Source organism: Aythya fuligula, chromosome 3 (genome assembly GCF_009819795.1).
Source record: "Aythya fuligula isolate bAytFul2 chromosome 3, bAytFul2.pri, whole genome shotgun sequence".
NCBI lineage: Eukaryota > Metazoa > Chordata > Aves > Anseriformes > Anatidae > Aythya > Aythya fuligula.
Window position 1 is genome coordinate 34364832 of NC_045561.1, and position 25971 is coordinate 34390802.

Here is a 25971-nt window from a genome sequence, read left to right on the forward strand (position 1 = left end):
ATAAAAAAAAGGGCATTCAGTTAAGTAAGCTCCTGATTTCTGTAACAAAACAAACAAATAAACAAAAAAAGAAAACTTGATTCATCATTTTTACAGATGAAGCTTATTTACATGATCGACACATGTTATTTGTGCTTTGAAAGCTTTATAAAGCAACAAGACTGAAGTCAATACTCACGGAAAAGTAATTAAACATACCAGTTTTTTTACTCGCATTGCTTTTTGTTATTCTGGATATTTAGATCTTTTTATTGTACTGTATCAGATAGGGTGATGTTACTCACTTTGCACTGAACCATGAGTCAGTTATGAAACAATTCATAGCAATCTTGTGATTCATCTCAATGGATTGACCTTAACCGAGCTTTCTCAGAAAGCCAACTATACATGTAACTTCATGAAAGCTAACTGAAAATGAAGGTGACTTATATGTGAAGTTCTCTATCTTGTCAATATGCAATTTCAGTAGAGTTATTTCTATTCCTTTAACCTTGCTAGAAACAGATCTGCAACAATCCAAATGTTTTGCATAAACTTCTGCCAAGCAGCAATGAGGTTAACTGAAAATAAGCAAGTCAAACAAGTCAATGAAAGTAAGACCAAATTACAAACTGATATATAACAGCCTTCAGTCAACACAAATACATGGAAACAGAAGAATATAGGAGCTGTTTCTTTTAAATGATTATAGCCAAGAGGCTTCACTTTCAATTACCAAGAATTTACCAGTAGAGAGACAGCTGGGACAGAGAGCACAGAGGCTGCAGAAGCCCTACTTTTATGGCAAACTATTTGTTAGCCAGCCAACAGTGTGAAACTCTCCCAAATACTCCTTTCTCTTTTCCTTCTGGCCTTCATACACTTCTGCTCCATCCATGACATGGACCATAGCATATAAGACATCTTGTCCTTCTTATATTTGGTGACTTCATGAAAAAAAAAAAAGAAAAAAAAAAGAGAAGTTGGAACCAGACCACCTATAATCATAGGGGAACCGAAGAAAACTTCTTCGGCTAGGAAAAGAAAATTCCAGTCTTACCATTCTTATAGCAAAAGAATTTTTCTTTTTTCTTCTATAGAAATAGAAAGGTCACATTTATCTGATTCACATAGTACAAACTGCTTATTCAGGGAGCAGAAACTGAACTTCATTTCACTGAAAAGTTCCTGAGGAGAAACTATAATCATCTTTCAGGAAAAGCAGCCCAAATAGGAATTCTGGTCAGAAGATAGCATGTTATCATGAGGCACCTGACTATAATTCCATACCAAGATTTAGCCAGATATGATTTAATTTTTCATTTTGTTTTAATCCAATTTGAAATTTAACAGTTTACTTAGATTTCCTTTGGGGAAAAAACAAACAAACAAAAAACCACACTTCTGTTGTTTACATAGAAGCTCTTATTTTTGACAAAAAAAAAAAAAGTTAATGTTTTCTATGTTTTTGATTAGAATAATCTTGTTCTGTTTGCACTACAAATACTTGTGGGGGAGAATGAATGTTCCTGACCTACTCTACTTTTCTATCTCTGAGAACACCATCACCCCAATGCAAGGTTTGAAGTTCATAAGTGATAGAATTAGGGGATGATTCCAGTACTCTTGCCTTCCCATGTAAACAAATGGAATATTTCAATCTTTAGTACTGCCAGTTCTAAAACCTTTATAAACACAAATATTTACCCAAAGAAATATGAAGAATCACATTCTCATTTATATAATTATAATTATATATATATATATATATATATATATATATATATATATATATATATATATATATAAATCTGATTCCAACAGCATAAAGTTGTGGACAAGGTAGTGCTCAAACGTGGTCTGCAAAAACTGAGTTTAAGACTTGGCAAGCATTTCACAACATATGGCTAATTATGTTTTCTGAAGTTTCACCAAACAAGAAGCTAAAAATAGGTCTGCAGCTGATACAAAATACTTTTTTTCCAGTGGAGTCATTCTTCATTTGGAGATAACAGTCCCAATAAAATGTTGAATGCTACAACTCCACATGTTTTGGCAAAAAGGTAGTTTGGGGGAATTTAAGAATTCACTCAGCATGCAGCCAGCTGTCATTAAGGCTGTGATAAATCTGTTGGTTTTGGCCTGTGTTTCTGGACACATGTACCATCCTGAGGTATGCAAAAGAGATGAACTGGTAACACAGAACTTCAGCTTTGTGACAGGAGACAAAAGCAAGGAGGGAAATGGAGAAGACAAAATGGAATAGGGCAGTCTAATTAGGAGTTATGTAAAGCAGAGGAAAGTATCCTATATGTTAACTAAATATCAGAATCAGTAACTTGAATAATATGGTTCTCCTGTAACTTTTTGTCTTTGTATTCCTCCAGACTATTTCCAGGAGCTCAAATTATCTTCCAATTTATTTCAGACAATGAATGCTTTGACAATACTGAATACAGTTCAAGCCAATACTAAAATTAGCATGTAGCAATTAAAAAATATTTATTTAAAAGTGTACATTTTTTCATCTTCACTTGAGTCCACATTACAGATTTTAAAGCTTCTCTTATATTTAATCAGACATTCCATATAATATTGTACTTTTTCAAAGACCGCTAACTTAAAGGATAAAATATGGGACAAGCTAAGAGCACACATACTACCCTAACTTTCTTCCTTTGGGAATATTGGTATCTACAATTGTGGGTAGACCTTTTACTTGTTTCATGGTCTCTTCTAACTTAGCTTTTGACAGGCTGGAACCTTAGTCAATAATCTATCATCTCCTGTTTTATTTCTTAAGCCTTTGATATTATTTTACAACATTTTCCAAGTCTGTGTTTAGCTTAACTTCCTGGAGATTCTGAAATCTTCATAGCTTAGTGAGGGTACTGTGTCTCTTTCTTTTATCATCTTTAAATCTTTGTTGTCGTTACATAAAATACGTAGCAGAACATCTTCTTATGCACTCAGAGAACCTCCCATTCCTGGAACTTATCCACCCACCTGGGACATTTGAGGCTTCTAATGATGCTCTGAGGCCCTAAGCATTAGATCTATGTTTAGTCTCTAACAGTTGTAACAATTGTTTAATTCAATTGAGATTATATTTTCAAGGCACAGAGCAGAGCTATGTATATCTGAGTCACAGCTGACTAGCTGGCCGAAACACTAACACAACTTTCACCCATGACAAAGGCACGCTGAGAGAGGACTGTTTTGAGAGTTTCTGCATAACATTCTACTGTAATTAGACCAGTAGAGAGTGCATTTTTCTTTCGCTGTCTAGTGGTTGTCCTGGACAGCTTGCACAGATCCACAAATCTCTAAGTGGTTCAGATGTTAGTAGAACAAAATAAGCCACAACATATAAACAAGTGTTGCACTGTCTCTTGGCCTGCAGAAGTAGGCAGGTTCACTGTTAGTAATGCAAGGTTCCTACGTATGCAGTTGGACCCAGCTGTCACCCAACTGTGAAGACCTACTCTAGGATCTGGATCAATTGCCCTTAATTAATAAAGTTGTATGTAGCCACTTGAGGAGGACAAAATATCCTGCTGAATGAGAACATATTGAAGCTGTATATTCAGCTAATCATCTGTGAGGAAGGTTTTACAGACAGAGAGGCAGGGTACTCACATAACTTCCATAAGCCCTGTAGGGAAATGTCTTCAACTGAGTTTGAGGCTGGAGTTTTAACAGCTTACAAAGGATTTCTAAAATACCTTATCTCCACTCAGGCATTTAACTTGGAGATACTGAACTCAAATGGAGATACTTGAATGAAGTAATTTCTCAAACAAGGAAACTTCAAATGGAGATAGTTATTGGAAATCTTATCAGATGTATGAGATACTTCTGAAAATCTGGTGCTGAAATTTTATAAGAACACAACATATGATAGTAAGTATCTGTCAAGAAAAGTCATGGAACAACAAAAACATCTATTTTATCTCAGCATCCCACAACAGTAACAGCAGGCAAGCTGTTCAGCCTTTTTCTGAGCCAGAGAAATAATTGGGGCAAATTCTTATTCTTCTTTATATCACTTGTCCTGCTGCAATGGAAAATAAGATAAGATAAGATAAGATAAGATAAGATAAGATAAGATAAGATAAGATAAAATAAAATAAAATAAAATAAAATAAAATAAAATAAAATAAAATAAAATAAAATAAAATAAAATAAAATAAAATAAAATAAAATAAAATAAAAGGATCAAATAGTTCTTTGAGGACAACTTGGGGAGGCAAAACAGTCTGCACTGGCAACCTGATTCAACACTATTTCTGAGGCAAGTGATCTATTTTGGAATACAAGGTTGGCCAAACCTCCACGTACACTGATGAGCCTTAACTTTCAGAAAGTCTCTTAGGCATCAGGAAAGAAAAATCACTACTGAAGCCCTCAGGGTCTTCTGACGATAGCCAACATATTTTTCAAGGTAAGATGAGTCTCATCAGCATTAAAAATATATTAATGACAATACTTGAGCAACATATCGTAAAGTATAACCTGCTGCATCAGATTTCTGCCTTTTGTTCACAGAAGAAACATCTGCAGCAGTCTAAGATTTAACTGGCTTTCCTTTCTCCTTCTCTCTCCCTTTTCTCCCCCTCTCAAAGTTTGCTGTCAAAGGTTTCTGACCCCAAAATAGAGCAGGTAGAAGCAAGAATGTGCCTGTGTTCTGGCTATTCCGGCACAGTTTGGCAACTCAGCACAAGCACAACTTTATTGGCAATTTAAGCTATGACATTAAGTTATTTTACATAAGTTAACATTAAGTTAACAGGAACCCGTGAAATACAACTAAACAGTCTTTTGCAGGCTTTTCTAGTCACAAAGATGTAGAAACTGAAAATGCCAGCAAAGAGATTGGGCAGACCACTAAGAACAAGGTAAATGTAGAAGTATTTAGTAGAAGTCATCAGTCAGAGAACCTCAGAAAGACAACAGGTTCAAAATTGGAAGTACAACTTCTACCAAACACATTTGGAAATGCGCAATTCTCCTAACATACTCTCATTCTTTGAAATTTATCTATCATGGATTCAAAGGCATACATTTTATTATGGTGTAGCCTACTGCACATTTTGAGATTACTATTTAAAATATCTGACTGGGACATGTTCTCTTCCTTGCAGTACTCAACAGAGGCAGTAACAGTTTATATCAACATATTTAATACCTTCAAGCATGATCTAATTTACAAACAGAAAGCTTCTTATAAGAAAGTCCTCTCTGCCACATGTTGCTGTAGAATAACACTGCACTTGACTTCACTGATTGTTTCTTGAGCTGTTCAAGATATAGCCCTCTAAATTCTTCCCCAACTTTGTCTCTAATCTCCATACTAACTCCCTTGCCTTCCCGTTTCCTACATGTTCTTGTTAGTTCTGGCCAGATTACATCATAATTATTTTTCTAAGAGGAATGCTTACACTTTCCTGATAGATGAATAGTTTCTGTAACTATTCATTGCTTGGTCTGCATTTCCACAATTACCTTTATCCCACACTTTTTTCTTTTTTCTTTTTTTTTTTTTTTTTTTTTTTTTCTGACTACCTTTTGCACTTCCTGGTTGGTATACAAAAGTTCTTTGATAGGGCTATACGAGAAACCTGTACAAAAACTGTATTCTTCTAATGATAGCATTTTGGACCTTTCCTTTCCTTTAAGTACAGATTGTCATAGGCTCTGTAGGCCTGTATTGTTGCGGTGATCTCCAAGTCCCTTTAATCTAAATGAGGGGAATGCTACAGACCCATTTGCCCAAAGGCACAGGAAGCACTATGGGAAGTGCACATAAATTCATAACAGTTTGCATATACAATACTGGGATATCTAGGCTAACCAACAGAACGCACTAAGTGCTCTGGAATGCAGTTCCACATCTCTTTGAAACGGGAATTGAGAGCCTGGATGCATTCTGAGTTTAGAAACAAATGCTCAGAACTTTATACTATCATCCCAAAGTTGGCTGTCACTACTCATCTTTTTTTTTTTTTTTTTTTTTATAATATATATATTTTTAAGTTGAACTCAATGCTGCCAAGCATTTTTAGCCAAACATGGATGTTTATCAAAAAATACTCTTCAGGAGACTTCAGCAGCAGAACATGTAATTTCTGGATTCTCAATGGATAGGAGATAGGCAACTGGACAGTCAGTTCAGTCAGTATAGCAGTACTTCTCTATGCACTAGCAAAGGAATTTTGCTGTATTTCATGAATAAAAGTGGATGAGAATCTTTTTTATTTTCTAGATAGCTCTCCTGAATCCAGGTGTTCGAATTTCGTTTAAGCTATACCTTGAATGCCAGAGGTTTTTTTTTCCATGTTGTCCAAAGCTAAGAAATACTTTGTGTATCTATTTTTTTTTTTTTTTATGCTGGAAAGGAGTCAGAAACGATGCACATCTGGAAGCTGTTGCTCTGTTGTTTATCACATCTATTTGTTCATGAATTAAATATTAAGCTGACCCCAAAAGCATGACTGAAAAGCAATGCCATATGGATAAGAAATCATAATCTGTGAATTAGTGCTTTGGATGCTCATCTATATGACTAAGTACAAGTTATCTCTTGATTATTTCTGAGAAATTAATGTGAAGATAAAGAACGAGGAAAATAAAGTCAGAGGAACAGCTTTGTATACAGGGCTTTTTTATTATTTTATTTAATTTTATTTTAATTTTATTTTAACTTTATTATAATTTTATTTTAATTTCCCCCAAATGGCCAAATTTAAGATGCTTAAAAATAAGTAGCAGGTCTTAGAGCATGGAGACAAGGTCAGAATAGAAATGGGCGTGTGACAAATTTTAATGCTTATTTATTGTGATAAATATACCAACCTCTTGAACATTTTTGTTTGTTTGTTTGTTTTGGGTGGGAGGTGTGGGTGTGTATTAGAAGCATATTAACATCCCAGGTAAACCTGGAATAGCTCTCTGTAAAGATATTTTATATATTTAGTGGTTTGGGTGAGCCTAACCCTGCTTCTTTAACTGTTCAGCAATGTAAAATGCATCCTGATTGTATATAACTTGTAGAATGATATCATCAGCTCTGAACAGAAGTCTTCCTTCAGCTTTAAGAAAAGCATATGAGAATATTTTCATAATACAACTGTTCAGTGTTGATTGCACTCCTTCTGCAACATTCACAACCAGCTGTGGAGATATCAATAGTTCTACATGATTTAAGAAGTAGGTTGGTTTGGAAAAAACAGCTATTGTATTTTGGTGCATGTAAGTACATATGCATATATTGCAAATATTCATCAATGCTGGCCAGATGTGTAAATGAATCACAGGATCCTATGAAACACAATTTTCTATTTCAGTGCTCATGAAGGAGAGAGCTTCTTATTCTCATTCTTCGACAGTGTAATTCTGAATGAGATAATGGGTCTACCATATCCAGAGTTTGAGGGACTGATTCCTCATTCCCAACTTTTCCGAATACCCAGTACTAAATAAAGACACTATTAAGGGAAACTTTGTGTACAAAAGAATGTTGGAATATTTTAAAAATTATAATATAGTGATAAATATCTAATATTTTCTCTTTTAAAGAGGAAATTTAACAAACTGACAGCATCAGAACCTACTAGCCTAATAAAGTAGCAAACTGGAGCACAGCAATCCAGCAATACTATTTTCAGTCTGTAGACAGACTACAAGCAGAAAATCTGTTACTGAGAGGTACTTTTCCAAGTATATAGTCACGGCAGTTCATAACTTAATTGAATCCAATGAGCTCGGTCCATTTGGTTTTAGTTATTCTAGAGAAAACCCTAAGTAAAAAGTGTTTACTTAGGTTCTTCCTGAGCATAACTTTTTCCCCAGAAAATACTTCTATTTCTAAAGAACAGAACATCATTTGTAATAATTAGAAAATGAAAATGTTTCCTACATATGTAGATTCCAACATAGTTCCAAAGAAAACATTAGCATCTTAGGCCTGGAGTGACTGTTACACTAATAAGGTTCCTCTGTTTAAAGAATAGCACATCAGGGGAGCATAATAGAACTGTTCAAATGAATTCATTCAGTTTGGTATTTTCTGAATAAGTCATTTGACAAATCATGTTTTCTCGTTCTATGGACTCATTCAGCCTATGCACTGTCACCCAGGGGCATTGCCTATTGTTTGAAAGTAAAAATAAACATATGTAAGCTACACTGAAACAATAGACAATATTTTGCATTGGCATGAACATATGTATTACCCCCTGAAGCCAGAAGATTTGTACCTTCCAAAACAATTTCATTTTAAAAATTTCCTAAGCACTGCTGCAAGGACAATTTTGCATTACTGCAGATGGTATCCTCTATCCTCTTCTTACAGGGATAAGCAGAAAAAGAAGCAAGGCTGACAGAAGGCTGCTAGGGCTCCTTAATTCCCTTTTCAGCCTCAGATCGAGGAGATCAGGGGAGACAAATCCTGCACTAACAAAGGACTGACAGACGGATAGCAATAACATTGTTCCTTCTGTCTTCTCCAACAACTACCCGTGCATGACCTGGCGCTGGAGCAGCGGCAGCACAGACAGCTCTGGTACAGCTGCTGTCACTCCAGGTGCTCCTGAAGTGAGACAAGAATTAGACTGAATTTTATTTTTTTTATATTAGACTGAATTTTATTTCTAATATTAGTATATTAGAAACATTTACATTGTGTACAGTAAGTATGACAAAGATGGATTGTCTCGCCTGGTTACAGAAAGGCAAACTATTACTTCACAGGCTATGATAATGGACTTCATATTCTTGTCTGGTTTCCCTCCTTGTTTGCTCATCTTACTATCAGTTTTCTGGGGACTGTCATTCAGCTAACGGTATTACTTTAATTGTTTATTCCTTAATTGTTGGTTTTAAGAATTACACTAACCAAATGTAACCTCACTACTCCAACACAATGTGAGCCCAGCTCCTATGCTACCTTCCAGTGATTTCTCTTGAGATTCTAGGCACAAACTCTCACATAAATCAAAAATACAAGTACATTGATTACTCTGATTCACTACAAACACTGAAAGAACAACAACAAAAAAGTATTAACATGAACCTTTAACTAATGAGAAAGAAAAATATACTCCTGTCACCCACCACTTTATATTATGAGCCAACTGGCTGCTCCTAGAACAAGAAAATAGATTATGGGGAATTTCATCACAGCTCTAAGTCTGCCCAAGATAGTAACCAGCTACCATTTTGTAGCTACCTGCCAGGCTTATGGGAAATTCATGACACCTATTCTACCTGCATGGCACCTTGAGAAAGGAGATACATGAAAGATGCTGAGAGAGATCACAGGATTTTTGTGCTCTACAGGTTACTGACTGAACTGAGACACAGAAATCATGCCTGACATGAGCTGGACATCAGCAGAAAAAGAACCTTAGTGGAATTGGGGCAAAACTAAGTTATACTTCATTATGGAAAGAAGGAAATAAATTTAAATGGAAGGATTTGTAACCAAATGGAAAAATAAGAAGTAGCATCCTGTAAAGCAAAGTAAATCACATTTCTAACAAAGAAAAAACTGCAGATGGTGACAAGGTGGTTAAGAAATAAAATCTGCAGAAACTCAGCTGTCTTTCGGTATTTTTAATTCCACATTTCCAAAAACCAAAACGTAACATTTAAAAAATAGATTCCAAAATACAGTCATAATGGCAAGATGATCAGATATTTATCCAAAACAAACACACATAGGAATTATGTTTTTTCAGCATTATGTTGCAAAACAATTGGGCCAAGAAATTAAGGAGAAAGAATCTGAAGACTGTGTCAACCATGCCCAATGGCTTCAGCTTTAACAGCTACTGCTATTTTTGGTGGACACATAAACATGCCTGGTTTATTACAAAACTACTTTGAAACTGACCTGGAGATCAGAAACAGGCTGAGGCTTCTAGGCACTGAGCCACATTGAATAACATCCCAGCTGGGAAATTACAGCTGGGGGACTGTTTGTCCCTGTGGCCTGTTTTCTCCTTTGTTTTTCTCACAGATGGCTGCAGGTTTTGAAGAGCTAACATGCTTTGTTATGTTAGACAGAAGGGACATCCCTCTGCAGTTTATAGCATAGCTGGACACTCCAGATTAAGTATGGTAGAAACACTACTTGCGTTACTTTTTCTGACAGATATTGCTGTGTCCTGAGAGCAAGACTGACTCTCTCTCTGTTAAGCAGCAGAGGACATCTGCAACATGTAGACAGCTTCCCAAGAGAGAAGAAATCCATGGTGACTAAATGTACCGAGGCTTTATTTTTTTGTGTATATCCATCCCATTGCTCAAAGAGAAGTGTAGAAGCAGTAAGCAGGAAATCTCCCTTTTCAGAGAGCTTCCATTCTCCACTGAAGTGTACTTGTCACATCTACCACTTCTTATGATGAGCTACTGTTTTGGCTTGTTCTAGATCACTGATTTGGCTGTTTGTCCAGAATTTCTCAGGTACTCGGCAGTCCAGCTGGGGTAGCAGCTGCCAGGCAGCCAGAAATCCTGGACACATAACCATCACACATGCAGCATGACACTGAGCAGACTTTGTAGGAGCCAGCTGGGCATATACAGTCAGTTTGACACCTACAGGTGGTGCTGGATGGGTTACATTGTGTTTGCTGCATGAGCGCCCAGTTGCACATGCCCAACACATTCTGAGCATTTCAGATTCACTGCGCTGCTCAGATTTATGTCTGAAGAACCTCTGGGACCCTTAGCTTTCAAGTACCAAGCATTGAATTCCCTCGGGTCCCAGGGAGCTTCTCCATATCAAGAATGGACTCTAATCAAAGAACAAGATAAATGGCAAATTCTCTTACTGTTCATGCAAGTTTTTGTCTAGTGACACAGAACTCTGTGTAATATTTAAAGGCACTACACAATACTTCTGTAGGGTGAAATTGGTGGTAAAATAAGGAAAAGTACTGGAAAAAACCACTCTATACCTGTTGTATCATTCCTGAATACCAGCTGAGCTAATTCTGAAGAATTAAGATGTCAGGAAAGATTTTCTTATTTAAAATAATTTATCCTTCTCTTTTGCTGCAATACCTCCTGACATATACATTTTTACACATTGATTGATACCTAAAGAGCCACACCTTTTATCAAATGCAAAATCACTTCCAATCCACAGAGACTCCTTGTGTTTGGACAAGCCACTGAGTGTTAGAAATTTGCTAAATAGATCCATGTTTAGACCACATACTCTGTACTATAATATAGCTTATAATATTTTCTCTCTCTCTAAAAAAAATAATAAAAAAAATCTATGAAACAGCTTCTTCTTTGCGCCTCTTAAAAAACATGGTCACAACCAACCTGTCTCTTAGGCATCATCAAAAAATCTCAGACTAACTTCTCCTAATTGCTGAGTATCCCCTGCAAATAGCCTCACTACTTAACCATTCTTTTAAATTATTCAGCATGACAGATGCTTTTGATAAACATCATGGAGGTCAAGGACATCAATTAAAAACATACCATAAAATTGGCCTATTCTTCCCACCGAAGTTGGATTATTATACCTCTATTGCAGAGCAGGAGGACAGATTTTCTTCATAAGAAACAGAATGAAAGGATAAACAAAAGAAACAAAGACAATTAGAACCAGAAAGAATGGCTATCTATGTATGACTGCTTTTTCTTACAAAGTACAGTCTACGTTCATATGGTTGCACATCTTGCGTCAGCCAACTTGTGCAGCACACATACAGTCTTTGTTTCCCTGTCAGTCTCAGAATACCTGAAAATCTCTCAGAAACTTTGGCAAGAAAAATAGGAGGACAAATTCTGATTGTATATATGAGCATGTCTTAAAGAACAACTAACAACTTTTTTTCCTTTGGATGTTTGTAGTTCACAATGAATAGTAATATTCATTGTTCACAGTAGTAGTCCTCACTGCACCTTTTAAAAAGAGGGCAGTCCCAAAATGGCTGGTTGAGTGCACAATGATAGATTGCTCTCAAAACCAGCAGAAGGATGAGCAGCCTCAGTTGTATAAAGCTTGGTGAAATTGTGAGTGCGATTCAAGGAGGCAGCTTTGGAGATCTCAAAGGTGGACTATATTGGAACATATTTCATAATATGAGCAATTTAATTTGACTCTTTAAATTACTGTCATATCTAATGCTTGTTGTCCTTTATCAACTGAAATGAAAACGATAAAGTCAAACATGGAAATATTTTCAGAATCTTCTTTTCAATCCTTACACAAGTAGAACTAAAACTGCCCTCAGCTAGAGTTTTTCTTGAATGAAGATTTCAAGATTTCAATTTCTGTAGACTTTAAAGGTCTGTGCTAAGAACAGCAATTCATACTAAGCTATCTGAAGAATAAAACACTGTGGAATGATATTATTGTGTTATCTATTCATTAAATATCTATTCATAGTGAATTCATTTATTTATGAGCTGTTTGCATCTCATTGGAATCAGATTTGCCTGTGGAATGTAACCTTTTCTTCTTTTTTTTTTTTTTTTCTGTGCAATTTTTTAGTCTTTTGTTAAAACCACTCCTACTATTTTACCTCTGCACTAGTCATTTCCAGTAAAACTCACTGAATATATATACAACTGATGTAAGACTGTGTAAGTACTTGATACGTTCTGGAATTAAACCAGAACAGTGAATTATACTAATCAGCAGTTCTGAAGTCTCAATGTTCATTTCTATAAACGAATAAGTATTTCAAATAGTTACGCTGAAGAATGGAAAGCATTTCAAAGCACAGTAATTTCTCCCTTATTTTAGCCTCATTTCATTCATAGCTGATACAATGTCCAGTGACCTATTGTCCTGACTCAAAACATTTACATTAATACGAAATTAATAGATAATACCACTTATATTATAGACTTTAAGAAAGCAACATGTTGATTTTGATGAAGTTTCTTTTCATATAGCAAATCATAGCAACATATTCATTTAATTTAGGTTCCATGTAAAGAACGGATTTTTTGTCAATGAAGGAATTATATCTTAAAAAACGCTGTTTTGTTCGTGCATGACTTCTCTCAACTCTTTCAATCCATATAATCATAGACTAAAATATGCATTACATTCCTACAGTCATCCTTGGGATTAGAGTTCTTCAGTAATTGTTCTCCTTTCTCAAAGTAATTCATTCCTGATTGTGAAGCTAAACACTGAAGATATACAACATAGACAACAGAGTGCTCTCTGACCATCTCTACCTGAAAACATCACTTTATCTTTTTTCAATTTTTATCTATGCAAAAAGTGGTTATCAGTTCCCTTCATAAAGCAGTGTAAGATTAAAGAAAAACCTTACATAAAATATTCTTGTTTTGCAATTAGAAGTAGATCCATTTTGCTTATCTCCACGGGGATGAAGAATGACCATAAGAAAATAATTTCTTAAAAGAGAATTTCTTGCAGGCAGTAAGATGAGACTACCGTCATTACTGTCTTTCATTTGTGCTATGACATGTATTAAAATTTCATCAATTATTAAAATGTGCCAAGTATGTGGAAGTAGAGTTGTTAATCAATGAAGCATTTATTTACAGAGGAAGATATCAAAAACTAAAATGTTTGCAATGGCTAGCAATATAGCTGTGCAACTATATTTCCATTACTGTGTTTTGTCAGTTTTTTGTATTTTTGTACCTAATTTCTCTTCACATAAATTATTAATACCCTTACTGCTTGCTGCTATTGCCACTAAAAATAGTGGATTTTTTTTTTCATCTGTTTCATGTGCCATATAGAAAAAAAGAGCCAAATTTTTTAACAATATGCAGACTGTTAAAATCATGTGAGTATACCTGTCCTTAATTTTTCTTTAGAAAAGGTGTATTTATGTGTATATAAAAAGTGACAGCAAGAAACAAGCTATGGAAGAAGAAAGAGAAAATAGTAGATGATCAAAGTAAGGAAATTGTGGCTGTATGAGGAAGAACTATTTTACTAAACCAACACCAAGTGTTAGGTACATTGCTGTCCATCTCTAATTCAGAATAATGCTGCTACCCAGAAGTTTTCAGACAGAAAACATTACATACTGCAATACAAAAATTATGAAGCAGGAGTAGCAGCTGTAATCAGAGATTATAAATCTTCAAATTAAAACCTTGCCAGAAGTGGGCTACTTTTATACCATCGTTTTAATTCTCAACTCTATAACCTGACTTCTCATTTTAAAATAAAATTAAAATAAATGTTGAATTAAATTTAAATAAAGTTTCTTTGTCATATACACTAAATCTCTGCTGTTGTCACGAGTGAGCATTTTTTGTCTTCCATAGTATGTATACATACTTACAGTCTTGCATGTATAGAAAAAGGGTGTTTATAAATGCAGGTTTTACATTATTTAGGTTCCAGTTAGGTTTTACACTTACATTGAATTCACAGAAATAATAGTGCAAGCTATAAGACAGTGAGTTGGGATCAATATTGTCCTTGAGCACTGTTACACCTTGTCCTCAATCTCCCTCATTTCTTACTATTTCAGAGAAGCTCTCAATGAACTGTGATGTAAAAGGACAATTTTTTGAATATTTGCAAGAAAATTAGTTGAAGACCCTTCAATAATATTGCTTTGCAATACAAGGACATGCCCTCATTAAAGACTGTCATTGGTTTAGGTATCCTACAATCCTGTGCACTAAAACCCAAGGTTGAAATGAGGCAGAGCAGTGCAGCATTCCTGTGGGTATAGCTGCATCATCAACATCATGTGCACATAATCCACCCACCCACCCTTTCTCATTCCAAGAGTGCCTGTTTCCTCACAGAGTTATTACTCCCACATGACTTTGCCCTTTCTCTCTCAGCTTCAATTATAACATTAGCTTATTTCTGGACAGACTAAAAACAACAGCTGCTTTCCTTTGGGCATTAAATACCATTTAGTACACTTTTTTTCCTTAGGAAAAAATTAACCTTACTAGTGGTGTAAGTACTCCAAAACAGACATTTACAGGGATGAACTGGAAATGTTTACTAATCTTAAATGCTTCTAATATGTGGCACATTTTTGTGCATGAGAAACATTTGTAGTCACTAAATTCTGAATGAACGCATTGTTTTAACATACACAGAAAACAGTACTTTTAATGTCCCCAACTCTTTCTTGCTCTATGATCCATATAGTAGCACTTACGGCTTTCTGTTGTTATTTAATGATTTGCAATTTGTTTAGATGTCGACTTTTTCTCCTTCCTGTCAGAATTTTCACACAATGCTTTTGGTAATGGTATAAAAACACCTTGCTGATAACCATGTCCTAGAAATAAAACTATTAACCCTGACAAGAGAGATGCTATATTTCCACGTCACTTTCTTTGCAAGTATTGTCCCATACATGCATTTTTTGGCCATCACATTTTGCATATTGACACCCTGAGCAGTTTGGAAAACCTACTCTCTGAAAAAAACATCTAATGACATCAATCATATCAGTTATGTTCCTCACACTTAACTGAATCACCTCATAAATCTGTGATACCACAACACCAAGAGCTCAAACTGGATTATTGGCAGACTGTTGATGTCTGCTTTATCCACCTTCCAGACTGCAACAGCTAGTTGCTTCCAGACTTGTCCACACACTGGATGCTGATCACTGTAAACTCTTTAGATTCATGAAGATCATTTCCCTCCTGCTAGTCAAACTGGTCATCATGACAGCAGAAATCCGTTCTACTATGCTGGTCATCTTGCTGCAGAAGGATAAATATGTATGCACTGAATCTGACCATGGTAGCAAGTGTTAAAACACTTTCTTTGCTGTCAGTATAAAACATAGACTAAGAATTACTACCCTTGCTTTCCAAAGAAAGGTGACATCATCTCAATTCCTCACCAACAGATCTCAAAAGAGGTACCACAACCTGGAAAAGCTCTTCCAAACTTTTCCTTGACTATGACTGAGTAGGCAAAACAAACAACCAGAGCCAAAAGATATGTGACTAGATGTCCCAGCAGTTTAGGAAGGTTTCTTTACAGCAAACCAGCAAGGACTAGCCTTTCCCAGACAGTGAGAAGCCTTTAATATTTCACTGATGTGCACAGGACGAGTACATCTAGCAGTGCAGTGGGGTGGATGGCATGCAGGCTTAGACAGCAAAGATTGACAGAGATAACTTGACTCTGCAGCCTTGGTATGGCCCACATTGTGTCCCTCAGGTTAATCTGCCTTATATGAAGGGTCTGTAACTGTCCAGCTTCTCTTCAGGCTTTCTTAGATAAAGATTTAGCCCTTCTGGAAGACACTGCTCTGTTTATATTGAATAGCAGCCTTCAATACCTTAACTATATAGCAACTTTCTTGTTTCATAAATACCTCATGAAGTATCACAAAATCAAGAAAGAAATCATAATAGACCGATTCATTTTAGCCCAGCCCCCTATATAGACTTCAAAGGAATTGACAGGCTAGGTAAGATGTCCAGAATTAACAAAATTAAGCTCTGTCAGGCTAAGTAGACACCAAGTTCTATAACTCAGCTTTGCCTATATAGTGAAGGGCTATATCTGTACCTGTGCTGATCACAAGAAAGGCAGAGCATTGTTATTAATTGGTATTTAGAGTGCCTGGGAGAGAGGTAGCATTTCCAGCAAACAGCTTCAAAGTTATTTAGATCAGGTGATCCAGGCGATGGAGCAGAGATTTCCCTGCAACCCATGGAGAAGACAAGAGTGGAGTATTTCCCTGCAGCCTCTGGAAGATTCCATGCTGGAGCAGGTGGGTATGTCCTGAAAGAACTGCAGGTTATCGAGAGTCTATGTTGGATTAGGCAAAAGGTGTGAGGAGGAAGTGGCAGAGAGGAATGTTTATGGACCTCCAATCCACATTCCCCATGTGTCACTTGCCAGGGGAGAAGGCAGAGACATTGAGAATGAAGGTCTGAATGAAAGACCTAGAAAAAAGGGGATGGGAAAGGGGATGGGGGAAGGTGTTTTAGATTTTTGTCGTTGCTTCTCATCATTCCAGTCTATTTTAATTGGGAATAAATAATTTTTTTCCGGAGTTGAGCCTGTTTTGCCTGTGATAGCAATTGGTGAGTGATCTCTCCGCCTTTATGTTGACCCATGAACATTTTCTTATTTTCTCCCCCTGTTCTGCTGAGGAAGAGGAGTGAGAAAGTGATTTGATGGGTGCTTGACAGCCACCCAAGGCTGACCCATCACAACATGCTAGGCACAATACCTCAATTTTTCCAAGAGGAGATTCTATACCTTTACTATTCTGAAATAAAATTCTTGGCTTCAGCATTTTTTTTTTTTTTAACTAAGACTTTTTAAGTAATACTTTAAAGGATCTACATCTCTTGTTAAAGCCCCTAACTCTATGGGAATGATAAAATACAAAAATATTTGCAGTGACACATCATGTTTTTTAATGAGAAAAAAATATATATATTTCTCTTTTCTTAGCCAGTGAAATATACATTTTAGAGTTTTTAATATTAGACTAGAAAGACAAAAGTTTATTTGCATGTCAGTACTGGCTCACTGTCAACTACTTCTCCTATGTTGGTTATAGAGTTCCAATTAGTTCCCTGACCTCTCAGTTATTTCTTTCCAGTTTTACTTACGTTGATTTGATTTTGATGATTCTGTATTTGCAATTTAAAGTTTACTCCTTGGTTACGTTCCCTAGTCATATGTAAACAATTCGGAATAGTTCACTCAAGCTGATCCAGACACATCTACGTAGCCCAAATCCAGTCTTAATTTCTCTGCCTTTTGATAGTGTATTTATGCAGTATACTGACACTGAAAAACAAGCGCCCACCAACATGCTCCTCAATGCTTGCACCAAAGAAATTTGCTCCTTTATTTGGAAATCAGAAGAAGAAAAAAATCATCATACAAGAAAATGCACTTTCTTATTTCTAGGAGGTAATGGTGAAAAGTAAGAACGATGAAAAATCTGATAAATATTATTTTCCATAAAAATAATTTAAAAAATCTCTACATTCTTCTATTAATATAAAAGGAAGCAGAATCCAGGAATATGTGGTATAGAAGCAAAGGCACGTGGTAACCATGTCTCATTTCTTACATTACAGTCACTTTGCTCTTAAACCCAGTTTACATCTAGACTGTAATCTAGACTACATCTGTGTTTCTTAATCTTTTTATGCAAGCTATAACACCAGCAAGAGCCTACCATGAAAATCTTATTCCAGATTACTTTTTCCAGCTCTAATATCCTGATGTGTTTTTGAGATGCTAATGTAATTGAGAAGTGGTTGGAATATTCTGTGTACTTTTTACTGCAAAACACTAATATTTCCAGTCAGAATGAAAGGATATTTATGACATACAAGTTACAGCCAACTACTGTCACTATCTCAGTATATAATCAGATTGCATGAAATGTACTCTATAACCTCTGCGGTGCATAGTTTTGTACTATTAAGTGTAGCTTAGAAATAACAGAAACTGATATTGATGGGATCTGTTCTTGATTGTGCACAAGGCAGCCAGGAATGCTTTAGGAAACCAAAATAACAATAAAAGTAAATGAAAGATCTAGTTGCAGGCTGCAGATGGCTCTTATTCTTCCTGCCACATTTTCAGTAAAAATTTGGCAGCTTAATAGCCTTACTTAGCATCTTTAATGTTATGCATACTATGATGAACAAGAAAAATTAAAGTTTTTTCCAGGATGCTAAACTATGTTAACCAGTGTAATCGCATTTGTTAAGCTGAGTAAGCCAGCAAGTGTTGTTCTTGATGTAAAGTTTTTATTTTTAGAGAGGTGCTAATAGGCAGATTTATTTACAACTATGATCAAAAGAATGCTGGACAGGAGAAAAGAATAGGAGAATAAAAACCAGTGTGTAGGTCAACCAGAGTGCTAATTTTCATATGCAGCATAACGTTACACAGAAAGAATTCAAGGAAGGACTGTATGTTATGATCACTCTCAAGCCTCAAACATCAGTATTTAAAAACCATCCACAAAGTACTGCATAATCTGTGGAGATCAGCATATCCATATGGAATCTGCATGTCCTGGATGGAATTTGTTATTCATACAATATGATTACAGTATGAACTAAATGAAAAGAATATTCTTCCATTTTAAGACCAAAATAAAAAAAATGGAGACTAATGAAATACAAGGTGTGTGTAAGGTGGCTGCTAAATTCCTATCCCCAAGCAGCGCTATCACAGCTCCTGGCAATGAGCATGATGTGTTAGTGTGTGACTACTTATTGCTGGTGTATATTCAGTGTATATTTTGTATACTTATGCAAATATACTTTGTATACTTATGCTTTGAAATGGTTTTCAACATCAGCAAAAGAAAAAAGTTTGACAGCCACTGCTGACTTTGGTTCTACCTCAGTCTAGGCCAAGACATCATTTGGGCTTCCTATCATAGATGAGTAAATCCAGGAGACAGAATTAAGTCAGGACAATGCAGACTTCAAGATGGAAGCAGAGGAAAAGAAAAGGTTGTATCCTGATCTAATGGTTTACATTCACACCTTGGCACAGTGATGTCCAAAAGCTACAGGCATTATTCACCTTGGTGATACTTCCTGTTACATGGTGGATAACATTCATTGTCATCCACAGTAGGTTTAACCTGCTTTTTTAAGTTGATGATGGGAATAAGCCAACTGACACATGTTGCTAAGAAATAGTTTGACTGACATGTGTCAGCTTTCCCTTACTATCAACCTGTGCAGTTTACAGCTGTGGAAAATGTGGATTTGGGAGTCACATGTAGAGCTACAGAACCCAGACCAAGTTCAAGACGACTAGTGTTTTCGGGACATAAGTGTATTACTGTCACCAAAATCAGCTTCTTGTAATTCTTTGAGAGATTATAAAAAAGCAGAGAAGCTGGATAGACCACGTGACTGTAATGGCAGGATTTAAGTGAGATTATATGGACACAGGAGAGACTTGTATGTGCAAGGCGGATATTGAACTTTTACTGACACTGGCCAATCTTGGGACATCCATGCACAAGGTCCGTATTGAGCTATGTTCTATCTAGCCTGAAGGAGATAATTATGCCTACTGAGAGAAGGGCAGATTTATAATGTGCCATGACTTTGTTGAAACAGCAGAGTATTCAGAATGCTGGCTCAGCACCTGATGTCTATGGTTTCTAGATCCCTTCAAAACATCCTTTGTGCAATGTTTTATCACACAGTGACAACATAACTAAGGTTTTCCACATAGTTCACCTAATTTGAAACATACTGTGTACCATCTCTGAGCAGAAATTGTGATGTACCTGAAGTTTCTTGACAATAGAATCTGGCAGTAGCTACTTTTCATGACCATGGAGAATATTATCATGAATATGGTGAAAGTACATAGCAATCGTCAGGAGAGCCTTGAGATTTTTGTCCATTCCCAGCAGTCAACTGCTGTTATGAGACAAGTAGTGATGACACTGGATGCTAAATCACTTTTAAAATTAGTCCCTCATGGTCTGTAACTGGAATCTTGAATAGATTTGGTTCACCTGAATGTCAGCCTACAGGGACTTGGTTCACCTGAATGTCAGCATACAGATGACAAAGACTTCAGTGATAGATAACAGAACAGTTTCACATCTGACATAGAGCCTGGATAGCCAATTGTTAGGAAAGAGGTTACAGATTGGGAATCAACAGAACTCAGAAATCACCTAGGAACATATCAAGGGCTGGTAGAAGGATTGGATAAAACCCAGCTTCAGGTTGAATGTATCTCTAGGTGACTTGGCTTTGAATAATTTGAACCTGGAAGCCAAACATATGATGTCGGGCCCCTAAAACAAAATATGAAGAACCCTCCCACCAAGCTGAAGGACTCCTCAGAGTCATTCTAATTAATCTGTATAAAGGAAGTGCAGAGGAATAATTCAACAATGAAACCTTATTGTATCAAAAGCTATATGAATTTAATACATTGATGACACAACTTGGAACAAAGTTCTTTGGATCATTTTATCCTGCAGTGAAATTCAGGAAATCCAATGTTAATACCTTAACTTCTCCCTTTGCTAAATTTCAGATCTCATTTCAAATAAAGAACTGAGCTGTTCTTCACATTATTTGGAATAATCATGTTTTCATATTATTTGGGAAAAAAAAAAAAAGATACATAAAATGATTACTGCTATCATCAGTTACAATTTATCTCTTTGGAAATATTAATAATCCATTGATTCATTTATTTTAGAAAATAAATCTCTTATTGTATCCTCTGAATGCTGCAATTTCATCAGCTATAGATGTAAAATGAAGCTGAAATGTACTCACTTATTTTATTTCTCACTTCATTTATTTTTTCTCCAAGGCATTTAGCTTCAGCAAACCTGTCAATGCAAGCATAATGATACAGAATTATTCAAAAGCACAACTAGTGAAACTATTTGTTCACAATAAAATACCAAATTCTTCATGACAATTTTTGTTTTGTAAGTAGAACTGGTAGGAAACAATTTTCCATCAAAAAAGATAGTCTGGCCTAAAAGAAACAATTCTGAATGCAACAAATGGGTTTATAAGACAGACTAAATAAATTTGTAGCTATAAATTTTTAAAATTATGTTATTTCAATTCTAAGAATTGGATTCTCTTAAATACTCATATTAGGCTATGATATTAATTTTAATATGATAAATTACTTGCAATGTATACAGCTATATAAATATAGAAAGAGAAAAAATCCGAAGTAAAAACAAAATTAGAACATTTGCTCCCCAGGAAAATTCATATTTAAGCATGTAACTTACACATTGCTGGTAATCACTGTGATGTGTGAACACGTATACCCCTGTCACTAAGAAACCTCTCAACAGAAAAATAAGAAAGTGTGACAAAAGTAAATTATTCTGATCTTCTACAGCTAGCCCTTATTATATCCACCAAACTAATTCCATCAAATTAATATCCACCAAATCAATTAATCAGGCTTTAGAAAGTCCCTTTGTAGTATTCAAGTAACTGGACCTCAAAACAAAACCGGAAAAGTGAAGTTTCCCTTGGGGTATTTCATGGTAGAGGAATGTAATCATTGTAAATAAGGGACAGATACAGACTAACTTGTGTGTTTTCCTTTGAGAAAATTACTAATTGCCTTTTGTAATTCACAAGATTTGTTTTACTTAATATGCCATATTTGTACCATCCTAGCATAAAATGAGGCCTTCCATCTTGGGGTAGTGTTTTGACAAGAAAAATTAACTCAGTCATTTCTTGAAGGAAAGACCAAGGAAAGCTCAGCATGTTGCAGGATGTGTTTTTAGTGACTCAGTAGGTGGTTCTCCTCTCAGAATGTTTACAGCACTAATCTACTCACATATTTCTTGAGTGTGCTGTAAAAGAAAACCACCTGTGGCAATCAAATATCACTTGTCCTTTTCTACAAAAGTTGTGATTAACTCTGGTGGCCTAGATGAGTCTAGAGCTGGTAATTATATTTCTCCTGAAAATATCCTTTTTTAGTTTTCAGTCCCCAACTAATGATGAAAATTGTTTTTATATGCCTTTTCACTGTATTTTTTGTGCTATAGCTGATTGAATTTAAGTAGCAAATTATTCATAGTAAGAAATGTTTGTCTGAGATTGTACTTGATAAGAGGTAATGCAATGATCACTTTTTACAACCTTACATTCCCAAAACACCGAATAACATCAGTCAAAGAATCTTCAAAGCATTCTTGACTGCAAAACATTGTTACAGAAATTTTTAGAAAGAGCAAACTGAGATACAGCGAGATTAAGTGACTTGAAGAATGTTAAAAATTGCATTCCTATGCAAAATATTGTGAATCACAGCACAGACATCTATCCCAAATTGTTAAGACTGGAATAATATAAACCATGTACAGACGAAGTATCTTGCTCACCTGCATGCTGAGTGATACTGCAAGCTCTTAGGGAGACCATGTTTGTTATATTTGAACAATACTGAGTATAATTGCATCCTAGTCCATGATTAGGATGTTTTTAGATGTTAATTATTAAAATAATAAGTAATCATTTCATAGCCAAAAATGTCATTTTTTAAAGATGGACTACAGTGCTTAAAAATTTTCAGTAGGTACATGTAAAAATTAATTTACTGACAACTTCCTGACTATATTCAAATCACCAAACCTTTATGTGGTATGAAAAATATTCTAATGATCAGAATTTTATTTTTTAGCTTGCAGCATGATGTTGCAGTGATGCTCACTTCAGTGTTGTTAAGCATTCTGCTCACTGTATGTCTTGCTCCTTAGTAAATGTGTGATATCTAGGGATTTCATTACAAAGCAGCTGCCTACTGAGCAGAATGAATACATTTATATCCTCTACATTCCCTATAACCTGCTAGAACTTGAGGTTGAGGTCTTCTCCTTTTATCCTTTTTTTTTTTTTTTTCCTCCTATCAGTTTTCTGATATTTTATAGCAGTTGTTGACATAATTACTACACTTATTTAACTCAGTACTATATAAAGCTGTTTAGGAAAAATGGTATCTAGATCAGGCATTCAAATGCCAAGTGGATTCTGCTGTAAGAATCATGACAATCAGTTCAACGTACAATGGCAATGTCTGAACATTGTTCAAGGAAGTATCCATTGTAATAGTTTGAAGTGTAGAAGAATAATTTGCTGCATTGTGACCTTTGTCGTAGGCCATTAGGATTGACATGAAATTCTGAATTGTTATTTCAATGTGTGTGAATGGACCCTTGCTGAATGTGAAGGCAAAACTATAACACTTTATAGTTAAGTAACTGTTCAAATGATTTGGTCTAGGTCTTCGTCTAGCCAAAGTAACTGAGGAAATCTGCAAACTGTATTTTTGACTAACTCAAATAGTGGCAAAACTTAGTCAAGAAATGTAACTTTCACCTGGGAAGGTGGGGCTTGGAAAACTACCCATTCTCGATTAGTCCATTTCCCTGTAAAACTGGAAAGTGCTGGAATTTCATGTGACCACATTCAGATCTGCTCATGGACACTTGTTTTCAAGGCTGAATTCAATGTGGTTAAACAGCTCCCGCACTTACTATATCTCGCATAAGGAGGGCAGAAGCCTTTGAAGCATCTGTGAGAACGTTATATAATCCTTTCCCACTTAGAACTTGTTTTGACATAAAACACAAAAGGTATGGAAGGTTGTGTGAAGATCTAATGGGAACACTCCAAAGTACCTCTTTCTTTCCTCCATATCCCATAGACCAAATACTAAGCTCATCAATTACTTAGAAATTATTGAGGCAAAAGTCCTGTGGACTCTGATTCATGTTCACAGATAGATTTAGCTAGACAAGCTGAAGCCAGATGTCTATCCAGACCTTATTCATAGCTTGCTGCCTTCAAAATACGAATAGCTGAATGGGTTATGCATCTGTTTCTCAAACACCATAGTTTATTAGCTGGCACTATAACCTAAACTAAAATTTGGCATTAATTTATAACAGACCAAGAAATTCCATCTCTGACTATGAATCATAGACAAACAAAATAAACAAGATAAACACATAAGATTTGATTCTAATATTGGAAGAAAAAAGGCTACTTTTGATACTGCTCTAATAAAAAGTCTGGCATAAAACTGATATCAGCATGAATAGTGATGAGTGATTGATTATATTGTTAGCTCCAAAGAGTCCATGAGAATCCTACATGAAGAGAGACTGCTCTGTAGGAAGGCTGAATCATGGCTTCTAGTATCTACAAGATGAAATATTCTGTCGAAAACGCCAGAATGAATTTGGACACTAACTGCCGGGGAAGGAAAATTTTGCAAAGATTTAACTCTTTGAACATAAGTATCAGTAATCAAAAAATTAATACTTTGAAAAACAAATACCTAACTCATAGTGTAAAATAAGACAAATTCAGACGCTGTCAAATGAGAGATTGGAGATATTTAGTGAAATACACAAACATTCACTCATTTCTAATTAGACCTAAGTGATACTCATCCTTTCCATGAAACTCATCCATAGCTACTTAAAAACCAAGTTAGCCGCTAACTAGCTGAGACACAGAAAGCAGGAAAAGAAGCAAGTGGAAAAAAATTAATGGAGAACAACAAAATGGAAACTAGACTTACATCACATCTGTAAGCTCAGTAGAATTTTAATTCTGGAAATACTGACTAGGATGGGATTTAAAAGGCTTATTGCAGTATACAATATTGCAGTGGAGTTGCTTAGCTGGGAAGATTTCTCGCTAGTATATTTCACCAGAAAATGAGACACATTTTTCTCCACCTTAGAAAAACAATGCTAAGAGAACACTGTTGTATTGAGGAACAGGACATTACTAAGTTCTCTGGAAGTCAAGTATAGGATGTCCAAATTCCAGAAGTCTGATTCTGTCTGGGCATAAACATACATGTAGATTCTTAAGCAGGGCTGCAGTTATTGTTGTACAGAAGAAAAATGAGAAAGAGTTGTTTTGTATTAACTGCAGCCTAAGCTGTAAAAGATCACCCTTTCTATCTTACAAGGCCAATTTTTTAGTACTTCCCATAGGTAACTCTACTAATGGGATAGTCTGAATCTATTGTCTTTCACTTAGACCGTAAATCAGAAATTACCCTTAACTAAATAAGCTTCCCTGTGTGTTTTTTTTTTTTTGTTTGTTTTGTTTTGTTTTTTTAATCCAGGGATGATACTGAGTTACAATACTGAGTTAAACCCCTGTAAAGATCTCTGAAGTGGTAGACAAAAAGTGTTATGTTTGAGACAGTATTTCTTTTACTTTTTTTTTTTTTTTTTTTTTTTTTAAGACAAAATAAATAGTTTCAGTATTTGATTTGATCAGTTGATTACATTTGATAGTTTATACACAGGCAGTTATAGAAAAAATACTGTGTACTTACAAATATGTACGTGTATATTGACAGAATCACAGAATGGGTGAGGTTGGAAGTGACCTCTTCCAACAAGGTTAGCTGGTCCAACCCCCTACTCAAACAAGGCCACTTAAGAGCAAGTTATTAAGACCATGTCCAGGAGGATTTTATAGATCTCC

At 35.5% G+C, this 25971-nt stretch overlaps 1 protein-coding gene across 4 annotated transcripts in view; it reads right to left on the minus strand.

Moving 5' to 3' along the window:
* Positions 1 to 25971, minus strand: part of KIF6 (kinesin family member 6) — a 174559-nt gene that overhangs the window by 32256 nt on the left and 116332 nt on the right. For all 4 annotated transcript variants that reach the window (XM_032183487.1, XM_032183488.1, XM_032183486.1 and 1 more), the window contains one exon: positions 21250 to 21305. In XM_032183487.1, the coding sequence (XP_032039378.1) occupies positions 21250 to 21305 (56 nt within the window). The remainder of the gene's footprint in view (positions 1 to 21249; positions 21306 to 25971) is intronic.